This window comes from Zophobas morio, unplaced genomic scaffold, assembly GCF_036711695.1.
Source record: "Zophobas morio isolate AGI-343-1 ecotype UQ-CSIRO unplaced genomic scaffold, CSIRO_AGI_Zmor_V1 ptg000005l, whole genome shotgun sequence".
Classification (NCBI taxonomy): Eukaryota; Metazoa; Arthropoda; class Insecta; order Coleoptera; family Tenebrionidae; genus Zophobas; species Zophobas morio.
Window position 1 is genome coordinate 12,914,977 of NW_026972110.1, and position 12,992 is coordinate 12,927,968.

Sequence of the window (12,992 nt, forward strand, 5' to 3'; positions counted from 1 at the left end):
CTTACAGGCTTATTTTTTAACTTATCACTTTGGACAGTAAACGGCATCCTATTCCTAGAAGCAGTAGTCTGCCAACCATCATCTGAAACGTTCCTTCTCTTCCTATCTGAATTAGCACCAGCACTGCTACCCCGATCATCTTTTCTAGGAGTCATTGGTATTGAATTCATCGCTTGAATATTCAAATGCTCATTTTCGGCTTCCTTCTGTATTTGATCTATGGTTTTAGGGTTCAAGTCTTGGCGGCGCGGCACCCACTTATTTTTCCTAAGATCTATCACATCTTGCAACATAAATCTGAAAATACGGGATTAAAGAGGACGAATTATACTATACTGTATACCTACCTAACCCTACTACTAATTCTTCCGAATTTTTTGTCGACAATATCTTTCATCGAGTTAAAAATAGGACTTAAATCAACCCCTTTCTTATTCGTTCCCCCTCTCTCTAGTTCTTTACCAATTGTTGTCAATAACTTACACAAACATTCTAAACTCTCCTCGTCTTTATTGTCTAACAAGTTATCTAAACACCTCATCATTATGTTGGTTGTCAGCATCTGCTGCTTAAATAGTTCACCTAAAAACAAAAAAGCGTCACTACCTATCGCCATACTTGAGAGAAATAAGTTGAGAGTTTTTAATTGATCAGAGAAGGATTTTTCCTCACTAGAAATCAGTCCACTACTTTCATTTACAACATCATTTTAATTACGTATGCATACAATAAGTACATTTTTTGTTTCTCTTACCTATAAACCGAATATTTCCGACAGATTTCATTCGCAACCGACGGTCATATTCTTCTAGTTCAAACTGTAGCTCCTTCTTCTTTTCCTATAAATATTTCATTATACACGATTTTTTTCATTCTCGATTCAACTTACAAAGTCGGAACACTCGCCAATTTCTTTAACTTTATCATTCCTAATTGTTTCATCGTAAGACTGTTTCTCAAATTCTAATTGACACCTTGTCACCAACAACTTACGAAATTGAACAAATTCTTTTTTATCTTCAGTACTGTTGGCAGCAGGTACCTGTTAAATAAAACTTTGTACAAACGCAAAAAATTGACCAGAAATACAAACCTGCATAAGAGCTAACTCCCTACACATCAACGCATACGCAACCGAAAAATTTGGTTCGTCCACAGCTTTCTCAAATACCAAGTCGATTACTCCTTGTAACCTTTCTTCTGTATCAATTTGTAACTCTCTTACTTGACTAACCAAAGTCTCGAATTTCTGAGGAGTCAATCTATTGAGTACTCCTCTGACTTTCTTATATAATTCTTCAGTTCTCCTTTCATCGTCAGACATGTTATCACCTTTTAGGAAACGAGCAGGTCTCCATGCATTTTCTACTTCGTGAAGTTTCACGTCTTCCCTGACCGAAATCGACACTTTGATAACTTGAGATTTGCTACCTTTACCGCCGCCACCACCGACTTTACCAGATTGACTATTACGTTTTGGAGGTGGCTAGAAAATAATCGTTAAAAATAAAAATCAACAATACCAAATGACACTTACGCCTCTTTGCGAACTAGATTTACCCCCGTAATTTGGAAAAGGTGGGGTTGTAAAATCGGTTCTACCTCCCATGGAATACCTTCCATCACTAAGTCTCTGCAAAAAATACGAACACATGTTACATGCGTTAAATTTAACAACGAGAAACTTACTCCTCGATCGTCGGCTACAATAACATCAGGCAAGTTGTCAGGCTTTTTTCGGCTAGCGGGACCGTTCCTTAAAGATAATAAAAATTCCTTGTCATATACTTTCTTCCCGTCTAAATTGTGAGGAGCCCATTGACCTGCAACAACGACATTACTAAATACCATGCAAATAAAATCGCAACGAAGAATCTGACAAAGTGTTCAAGATCAGCAACGAGGAATTCCAGCTTTATTTCAATCACGGTTAATAAGAAAGCTTGTGTCATCACATCTTTTCTTTTCTTTTAAGGAAATTTTACAACACTTACCTTCTCGATATGGTAAATCAGCTTTGATTTCTATGATGGCCGATGAATTATTTTCAGAGTTAGCTTTGGCGTTCGCTTCGTTTTTAGCTTGCACAAGCTTATCATTACTTATAGGCGCCGCTCTGTCGATTTCGTCCTGTGTTTCGGTTTGTTGCGGAAAAGATTTGATTGGTTTCGGCTTTTCTTTAACTATATCGGTAATATCAATTTTACTCTTAGGTAAAGTCTTTGCTTCAGTCCTCAACGTTGACGTATCAGTATTCTGATTCTTCTTATTAGCTTCATTTGTAGGAACTGTAGTATTATTTGTATTGTTTACGAGAGAATTTGCGTTGATTTCATTTGTGGTGCTGATGTTGGCATTGACGGCATCCAATCGGACGTTATCGTTAAAAGCGTCCATATCGGTGCCCTCTTTACTCGCACCTTTCTGATTAAGTTCACTCTTTTTACTTGATTTGCTACTGGGTTTTGAGGGTTGCGGTGCTGGAACGGGCGCCGCCGCTTGTTTTTGGTTTGTAGCAGCAGAAATCTGTTGCTTTTGGCCATCTTTCGTTCTTTGTGAAGCATTTTTAGATTTCGCTGGAAAAAAGAAAATGGAATTTAGTGAGTGATTTTTGATTTGCCAAGATGTGGAGTGCATAAAACGCGTGGAACTGTTGCAGTGCAGTGTATGTCACTAGCAAAATAACTAGTGCATATAGCGAGCATTGCTTATGATTTTCACAGTATAAAACGCCACTCTGATTACAACTCATCATGTGGAGCTGGAACTGTGATATTTTTGGATTGCTCAACGACAAATAATTTTCAACATTACGTTAAAACGGTTTCAATACAAGATTTACTGCAAACTATAAAAATACAGCATAAACATGATAACCTTGTGGATAAGTGACACAAGATAATGCACATTCTAAACAACCAGTATTGTTTCTGTGGTTTCTGATAAAAAAAAACACCTCAAGTTGGTGTGATAATCCTGTATCCTCATAACACAATGAACAAAAAAGATAAAGTTATTTTAAAATCACAAGAGTTAGAAGAGACAAGTTAAATATTAATTGATAGGAAAACATTTTTTTTTAACGTTTCATAAATATTCTACCAACCACGTTCATTCTAGACTATTTCATCCAACGGGTTGTTTTTATAAAAAAAGTTAATTCTGCTAAACTGAGTATATAATAAAATCGGCCATGAAGACGAAAAAAAAAATGCAGGTGAAAGTATAATACAAGCCAAACGTTATTTCCCTCGGGTTATATTTTTATAACACGCTTGAAATTTTATAATCAAAGTCCTGGAAAGTTATGAAGATATTTTCAACTTCACGGTACATGCAGGTAGTCAAACACTATAAAATAAAAACCATTAACAAAGTAGTAATCGGATTTTTGTAGAAAGTACACTTTTGAAATTAACTTGACAGCAGAAATATTGTAGCATTTTCAATAGTAGTAATGCAAAATTCTTACATTATTCTTGCCTTTTAACAGTGTAGATGTCTTATTAAATTCCAATGAGTATTTTTTTGTTAAATTGATAGCGGTTTTTTTTCTCAATAAAATTTATTAACTATAACATTAAAAGACAAACAAAACAAGAACAAAATGAAAATAGAATGCAAACTTTTACTAATACAAAATTGTTCAAATAAATTGTTTGTGCTTATGACATTATAGTTTAAAATATGGCTTCCACACAAGGATATTTAGGTTAACACCATAATCAGCTACAATAAATTAAAGGTGTAATTATAGGCATAGCACGGAGGTGCGTGTAAGAAATTATCAATTTTTCCACACATTGTTATTTACTTAGTAAAGTGTATGGACTGGTGTGTGTTATCATGAACAAATCGATGCATTTATTAAAACGTTAAGATTTAGAAATTCTAAAAATGAACACTTCACCTAAATGCTAGTTTTCTACGATAATAAGACATCTTTACAATTAACTCAATTATGTGGAATTTAATAAACTTAAATGATCACAAAATGGTGTCTAACAAACTTTTACGACGTGTTCATATAAATTTGATAAAAATTATGTCTTTTTTTGGCCGTACCATTTTTTATGGCGATTTTTGTACATACCTATTACTATTTGGTTTCATCTGGATCGTAAGTAGAAAGTGGATTCAATTTAATTGATGCGCATACAAAGCGAGATTTTCTAAAAAATGCACTAACGTAGTATTTATTACAATAATTGATTTTAGGGAGCGTTGAACGGAAGCGGAAAAAACTATATTGATCCCTATTATTTTAGGTTTGCATTTGACTTGAATGCGTTAAAAATGAACACGGGGAAACATGTTTTCCTTCACATTTATTAAAAAAGGCTTTCGCAATAAACGGTTCATTTTATGAACCAAGCTCAATTAAATCCGCAATTTTAATTTATAAAAATTTCAAAAATCATTAAGCATGAATTATAGGATTTAACATGGACTCCATTTGACCATTACTATTAATACACAACAGCGTCGACATTTTGTGCTACGTTTGTATTCGGGACGTTAACTCATTGCCAAGGTTCAATATACACAAAAAAATAAAAAACAAGGCAGTTCTAGTTGATCAGGTTTGGTGCTAGATAATGGGCCATTAGGAAAATATTGAGGATTTCCATAAAATAATTGTTGCTTAATGCCAACCTGGCAAATCTAATGATACAAATTACTGCATTTGGTGCAAAGTGTGGGTCTAACTAGGCAAATTCAACTAGCTGAAATTAATTTTAATGATGTTTTCACAAAGATAATTGAAATTTGTTCAGTAATTCATGAAGGTTTCTCAGAATTTTAAAAACGTCAACGTGCCGGTAACACCGATGCGATGAGAATACCCGATCTAGGGAAATTTGGTTCCATAAGGTTGTGCGAAAACACGTGGTTTTCCATTAGAAACTATGGCTCACTTTTTCCGTGAAAATTTTCCGTTAATAGCTATTTTCTTCATGGAGTTACAAAAAACGAACAATATTGTTTCAGATTCGTTCATTCTGGGTCAGAAAAAACCCGAAAATGCTGCCCGTTTCGCCCAGAAGGCCGCACCATTTCGTAACAACCAGCGCAAAAACTGGATGAACAACTTTCTAAAAAGAATTTGTACTAGAATTACCTAAGCTAAATCGTAACCCATATGGTAATCGTGGTAATATATAATGAATTTACCCTTATTATTTACAGTCTGCCATGTGTCCATTGTGCTGGGTCACTGTGCTATTCTTAGACTATGACCGGGGTGCATGAGTGGGAGTCGTGCTGCTTCTAGACAATTCCCATAAACGGAAAACACCACATTTGCAAAAAAACAACCACTTTCAACACTTACGAACTACGTTAAAAATTGAGCAAATATTCTGCAAGTTACTTTTAGAGTATCGTGAAAATTTAACAATTGCCAAGAGCCGCAAGGTCAAATTAAAATTAATATAAAGCGACGAAGTTACTGGTCAGAACGCAATTAAACTATTGAAACTAACACAACACTAATTTGAACAAAGCCTTTGAGTATTGTTGGAGTATGAACGTTACTAACAAACTAAAAATTTCTTTAAAATTCAACCACGTAGCGTGCGACCCATGCGGTCGACGCTCAATAAGAGGTCGTCTGCCATCTTGTTCGTTCTTCGGTCGTTTACGTTCGAAGCGAAGATTCTCGAACGCCCGACGATTGCAGTTTTTGGACACGCCAGACGGAATGCAACCGGTCGGAATTTGAGGATAAAATGGACAAGGATGACTGCCTATGTAAATCACATTCCAAAACCGTTATTAAATTTCTGCACACCCAAATTCCATATTTCAATAGCGAACTATACGTTAACATATCTATCTCTTTTCACTCGCACGACCTTATTTGTTAAACTTACGTTTTCTGCGACCCATTTTCTGGCACTAACAGTAAAACACACACCTATTATTCACATATTCAAATAAGTTTCAACAATACTCCGAAGTCCGAACTGCGTTATTTTTAAAGAAACAGTGGTTTACAGTAGTCTATAACTTCATAAACACCAGCCACCGGCACTACACGCACTGACAGTGAATCTGCAAGGCTTTAAATTCACTTTTTTACTGTCCGTTTTTGTTTATGTGCTGATAAAGAGTGTCGCTTAAATCGCTTGCCACCTTTAAATTTGAATTCATTGTTGTGTGCGATTTATTATTTTGCAAAAATAAATAATGCGGTTAAGTGGTGTAATTCAAGCTGTTGCGAGGATTAACACTGAACATGGAACTAACTTTATGCGGGAATTTTAACTTACTTTTGCACACATGTTTCTCTATTCTGTATTTCCACATGACTAGCAACAACAAAAATAAAAATACATTAGCAGCCCCACACGAAAGCATGAAAGTCAACGTGAGTAAATTTGGTTTTCAATTTGTAGCAGGTAATTAACAACCCATACGAACAAAAGATCGAAAATACCTAAACATTCAATATTATCAGACACAAATGTGTCTCACAATTTGCTCGCTTTTAAAAGTTCCAGAAAGATTTTATTACATACATTACATACATATGTCCGAAGAATCTCTAAAGAAAATTGTAAAATAACTCGTTTATTGTGCAATCAAAATTTCTGCATTGAAACCGGACCAAATTTGCTGAATCACGCTTTGTCATGAAGCTTCATGCTGTACCAAAATCACTACTTTGAAATCTTACTTTTATATTACGCATAAAATCTGAAACCAAAAACATTGCAACGGTCCCTTCAAAGTGATGGTTGAAATCCAAATACCCAAATTTATGACTCATCCACCTTTTGTGACACAGGTACATTTTTCCTAGTACAGACTTGTTGCCGAAAAGGATAAACGTAGGGATTAAAATGGCGAACAATGAAGAAGAAGCAATAGAAACGTCCAAGCAAGCATTAGGCTCTAGGGGTAAACCAATTTCTTTGAAGGACTGTACATACTTCACAGTCGGTCAAAATGGTCATTATTCTTTGACAAAAATTAATATCACAGAAAATAGGAAAGACTGCTTTCTCGGTTAACGCACTCATTTTTCCACAATTTAAATATATATTTTTTTAGGTGCTTGAAAATCATACTTAATTGTACGTTTTATTTTTGATCGAATTGTTCTACAAACACATGCAACTCGCCACGATATACATCACCTCAAAGAGATTTTTTTCAAATACTATTTAAACTTTGTCGATTTCAGAAAAAAATTAATGCGCATCTTCTAATCTATCGCACGCCATAAAGCGACTTCATCAAATATCTAATACTTCTGAGCTTTACTTTACGTTCTTACGTAGTTAGTGTGCGAATGGTACTTTGGTACACGTCAGTAGTGTTTTGGCAAAACACGAATGGAGCTAAAAATTACTTTGCGGCGATCCCAACGAGTCAACGATCACATACATTTTTTTGTACGACTGTACAATAATAAATTAATTTGATAGAATCGATTCAAGTACATTGACTTTCTAAAAATAATAGTTTATTAATGGACACACAAAACCTAAACCTTTCAAACAAATAATAGCATACAAGAGATAATGCTGCAGTAGTAATAATTAGATAATTTCAAATACGTACAAAGTTATTTTCCTTTGTTGAATCTTATACATCAACACTATTTCTGGAACGGATCATTTCTCAACAAATACGTTTAATTTTGAACTTAAAATAAAATAACAATAATAATAAAAAAAAGTTAAAAAAGGAATCTAATTAGCTAATTACCATAGGAGCTTGCCTTGAACCGTGAACAAAATGCACTTTTAAAGTTATTAAAGGAAAACACAAAAAAAATATCCATGACGAAAACGTTGCATTTTCTGGTGATTCCAAAAAAGAATTATTTTTGTAACTTATAATTAACGAACTTTGATCAGTGTTTTTTATTATCAACACGAGCTTAACTAGGCTCAGGAAGTAAAAGTGAAAATGTCTCAAATACAAATTTTTGCAACTATATCACGAACTGAACGTTTTAAAAAGTTTACGATTATCGATGGCGTAGATCTAGTATAAAAATGTTTTATTTCAGAAAAAGTGTCTAAATATAATTTACTTTAACTTCGTAGATTCTAAGAAAGTTTACTAAAACAAAATTCATTAAGAACTACGAATAAAGGAGAATGTCACCTTGTAAATGTTGTGAAGTATTTATCTAGCAAAATTGTACGCCATCAAGTCAAGTTTTTGGAGGGGCAATCAGATAAATTTTGATTAGCGACATACCATGGTTACGATAACCTTAAAAACGCTTGTATAATAAAACTATTTCAGGTGTGGGTTGCGTTTTTCTTTTTCAATTTTTAAAGTTTTTCTTGTATAATTTTGATTTTGCCCCTAAAAATTTATATATGTTCAAGATAAAATGTAAGCATGGATTAATAAACCACACATATACAAGTATATTGTTTTACATAATTTAAGCAAGATTAAAATAGCAAAATTTTTAAATGACGTCATAAAATTGTGGGCGAGGATGAATCAACGAACATAAATAAACCATTGCGCTTTTATAACACGATAGCTGTTTATCCTCAATTTTTCACTTACAGATGAGAGTATATTATTATACAGAATATATATTGACGAAAGTCCAATTTAATGTTTTTTTTTTAGTTTCACAGAATACCAACCATTTCAAATGTTAAGTTTCCCTAAAAAACCGTAAGGTATTTAAAAACAAAGTCGTATTAAAATATTATGACCCCCTCCGCCCGACTCGACACTAAAAGTAAAATTTTAAATTTACGTATTAATTAGATTTTTCAATGAAAAATTTCCAACTCCGGTTTCCCCAATTCAATGTTTGAAGTCATTGTTAGTTTCCTTTTATTATGAACTGCGACATTGTCTTGGGACAACGTCCAAACTATGGCAGATGTATTCAAATCTTTAACCCCCAACGCAAAAACAGGGCTGTTAATTTTTGAAACCTTTGTCTGTCTGTGGGACAGTACCTAGTTTCCAAGGGATAATGCGTTCGAATCTTGAGCAATTCCAAACTTTTTAAGGGTTAATTTTTTGTGTAGGGGGTCGTAAGTATTAACAGTTGTATACAGGGTGTTATTGAAAGGTACGTACAACAAAATGGACAGTTCTTCGCGAAGTCTAAGAAGCCTGAAAAACTTATTTTGTGTTATCAAAATTAAAAAGGGAAAATTAACCCTTATCCAACCTTTTTAGACGCTACTGAAGGATAAATAGATAAAATTAATTTTTGCGCTGCCATAGTTGTAATTGACATTTTACGTTGACACGTGGCGTGTCGCTATGGCAATGAAAAAGGATCTAGTGTTGCAAAATACTAATGAGAAATTTAAGCTTTGAAAAAATAAATTGATTATCACAAAGTAATTACTACTAATTGATAACCATGTATCTAAACTTATTATAACAAAAAGTGGCTCGAAATTTTAAAAAAGTGCAATTTAAATTGTAATCTTAAATAGGGGAATTTGTTGATCAAAATTTAGATTTACAGTAATTTGACAGTTGACACTAATCGGTGGTTTGGTTTATGTTGTTGACAACTATTATGTTATTACTGTTTGTTAGTAGTTCTTGTTAATTAAAAAAACCGTTTAAACTTGACGTTATTCCCAACCACACCCTGAATCATAATCACAAGATTCTCTCTGATCTGGAGCCGTATATAAAAATGTTTCCACTGGTAAGTATTTCAGACTTCTTGGGCTTGTGTCATTCTGCCGCTTTAAAAACGCTGTTAATTTATAAAATTTCGAATGATTTATGTTATGTTTGATGCCAAGAGTACTTTTCAGAACTGAATATATTGTCCACAGTGTGGATGCTTTCTTAATTTCCGACTTAATTTGGAAATAAACCAAGAGCGTCGTTTCAGAAAATTCGCGTATTTTATTTTCTTTGCACCACTTGATGCATTTTTGATATTCGGCTTCATATGGGTTTGCGGATTTTGCAGGCAACAAATTTGCAGTTGCTTTATCTGCAGTTTTCTGAATACGTACACGAATTTCCATTTCAACTTTGAAATTCAAAATCTAGCCCGGGCAAATTGACAGATTAGTATTTGACGTATTTGGTGATAAATTCAATACCAACATAATTTCGGTTCAGTAATATTTATTCTTTTAGCGATTGAAAAATGTTATTTTTTCAAGAAGGCAGCGCAAAAAATATTGTATGATACTCGTGTGAAAACTCCATTGCATTACTCACTTACATACAGCGCTCGACTGCGTCTCGCGCCGTATTTCCGTTCGTAATGCAATGGACCGTTTTCAACACTTGTACCATAATAATAATTTTTGAGACAATAGAAAACTTATTTCTGGACAGAGGGAATATTATTGTTTATTATGAAACAAGCAACCTTTACTTGAAGTCGAATAAAAATTTTACAATTTCTTTCTTAAGCAGCAACATTAAATGCAAATTTATAGAATGTCGATGTATAAAAAATTATTCAAATAAATCTTAACTGAAAAAAATCTCTGAAGTGAATATAGCTTGAGCCTTAATAATGTTTTAACGGCGTAAAAAAGTTCTCTGTGAATAACCGTAGATTTTGAGAACAAAAACGATAGCAAAATATTTGTTGATTTTAAATTTGTCAATAAATAGTATATTTATTGTTAAGTGCACGATTTATAATTCTGAATTGCATATCCATTATGAAAAATGAGAAATTGTGCATACAAAGAAAAATACGATAACCAAGACAAACAAATTTCAGCGCAGAACTACATAGTAAAAAATACGTCCCACATTCAATCGTCTGTGGTCAGTAAATCCACACGAAATGAGCCTGAGTGAATAAAAAATGAAATAAGTTGCACAAATATGAGAATGTTGAAAAGTTTAAAGACTTAAAAAAAACACCTTGTTATTGTAAAATATTTTGTCTTTTTAAAACCATGCTTAAGCTAACACTTTTATTAGCTCTTTGTGCTTGGTTTGATCAATTGTAGCGCAAAGCACATGAAAATCTTAAATAATTTTATGAATACATTGAAGGATGAATTTTAATATGCCATATATAAAACACCCAAAATCGACTTACTATTAGTATTTTTAAGCGTTGGATATAAATCAGATTTTATGTCACGCCCGTGACTGTGTTTTAATAAAAATTTATAGGGATAGTTTAAACCAATTCACCCGCAAATTAAATATTGGTACACAAAATAAAAAACAGATTATCTAGCTATTGCGTTCATCAAATTTCTCGAATGAAATAGCAGATGCTCTATAAAAATGCAACGAGTGACAAGTCCGAACGTACAAAAGTTAAAATTAAATGAAATTAACATTGATTCCAAACTGTTCTTGATGGTGAATGTAATGAAATTAAAAATATATATATGCAGGGTGTTACTGAATGCACGTATAAAAAAATTAGGAGTGTTCTGTGAACTCTTAAGGATTGAAACAAACCTTGGTTTTCTAATCAAAATTATACAAAGGAAAATTGACCTCTATCATCCATTCAGGATGTTTTTAGACAGAGGTAGGCCATGTCAATCTAGTAATTTGGTTGCAATCAATTTCGTAGATGTAGGGATCTTCACATATACGGAATTCGCATTCTTAGCAGTTACCACAAAATAACAAAAATAACTGAATAATGTCTACACCGCTTCTGCACGCTTCTTGTACTTCAGGAGTGTTCATCTTGGTTCCAATTGATGGTACTCAAAATTTCAAATACATGGATCAAGAAACAAAAGGCTAAATATTTGTTTTTACAACTGCGTTCTTCTTGTGATGTAATTTTATTTTATTATGCCAGTTTTACTATAATTTTTAATATTCAAGGTATGTAAGGCACACACGTGACACTATTTTAAATGATGCAGTGTAAAATTACATGGGTTATTCCAAGTAATTTATGACCAAAAACTGTTACCTATTCTTCGTTAGTTTGTGTATTGGAGGAACAGCAAAAATGGTTTTGATATTCGCAGAAATAGTAAAATTTTTCATGAAAACATTATACTAAATTTTCTACGAATCACACCCGTGACGTCATATATTGTTTTCTCAGTTTCTCACCCATTACTAATGGTATTTGTTTTAAAATATCTCTGATTTAAAAGAAAAAATGTCCTCATTTTGTCACACCCGTGACATATGGATTTACTGTGGTACTACTTAGTTATAAAATTCTACTAATGTAATCAAACATTTAAAGAGATTACAAGCTGTAGACAAATAAAATATTCATGGAAAAGTTGTATTTGGGAGTGAAATGCAGCAACTTGATTTTGACGTCATTAATAATAATAATAATAAAAAAAAAACTTCCCAATTATCAGCTTGTGGTACGAAAACACGTAAAAGAGACGTAAACTACTTTGTTGCTACTCTTTTTAAAAAATATCAAAACGTATATTTTTTGACGATTTAATTAATTATGAAATCTACTTATTATCAAACACCTGCTATGTCGTATGAGGCATATTATAATTTAAAACATTTGTTAGAGAAAACGTAGGTACATATCTAGTTGTTAAAAACATTTACATTTGACCGGTAAACTGTTAACAGTTATTGACGTCGTTATAAAATAAATACAACTTGCATACAAGTAACATAATTTCTTAGTAAACAAGATTGCTATTTTCTTCCTTGAAAACATCTTTACTGTAATCGGATTTACAAAGTGTTTACTTCTCTTGAAAGTAACATCGAAATAAACACAGACTAGGTAATAACGACAGTCTTCCAAAAGTACATTATAACGAGATTTTTATCTAATCAATGTCTAGACGATAAAATTAAATAATCATTTAAATAAAATAAAAACTAACTTTAGCCGCCACTTCAGCAAATATTGAAATTTTGAAAGAATTTCTTTAACACTAATTACACAGACCTGCACAATTTCGCTGTTACAAACCTGTTTATGTTTTAATAAATGTTTTGCATATTTATTGTTGTCCTAATTACTTCATTTTTTTGCGACCACGGAAGGTTTTTTGGAAAAAATTAGATATTTATTTTATACATCCTCT

General features: G+C 32.8%; 1 protein-coding gene across 2 annotated transcripts in view; it reads right to left on the bottom strand.

The window, feature by feature from the left end:
• Positions 1-12,992, bottom strand: part of LOC135122779 (eukaryotic translation initiation factor 4 gamma 1-like) — a 46,092-nt gene that overhangs the window by 3,802 nt on the left and 29,298 nt on the right. For both annotated transcript variants that reach the window (XM_064047198.1, XM_064047199.1), the window contains 8 exons: positions 1,995-2,576; positions 1,690-1,823; positions 1,538-1,633; positions 1,094-1,486; positions 890-1,042; positions 755-839; positions 348-582; positions 6-297 (listed from right to left, as the gene is read on the bottom strand). In XM_064047198.1, the coding sequence (XP_063903268.1) occupies positions 6-297; positions 348-582; positions 755-839; positions 890-1,042; positions 1,094-1,486; positions 1,538-1,633; positions 1,690-1,823; positions 1,995-2,576 (1,970 nt within the window). The remainder of the gene's footprint in view (positions 1-5; positions 298-347; positions 583-754; positions 840-889; positions 1,043-1,093; positions 1,487-1,537; positions 1,634-1,689; positions 1,824-1,994; positions 2,577-12,992) is intronic.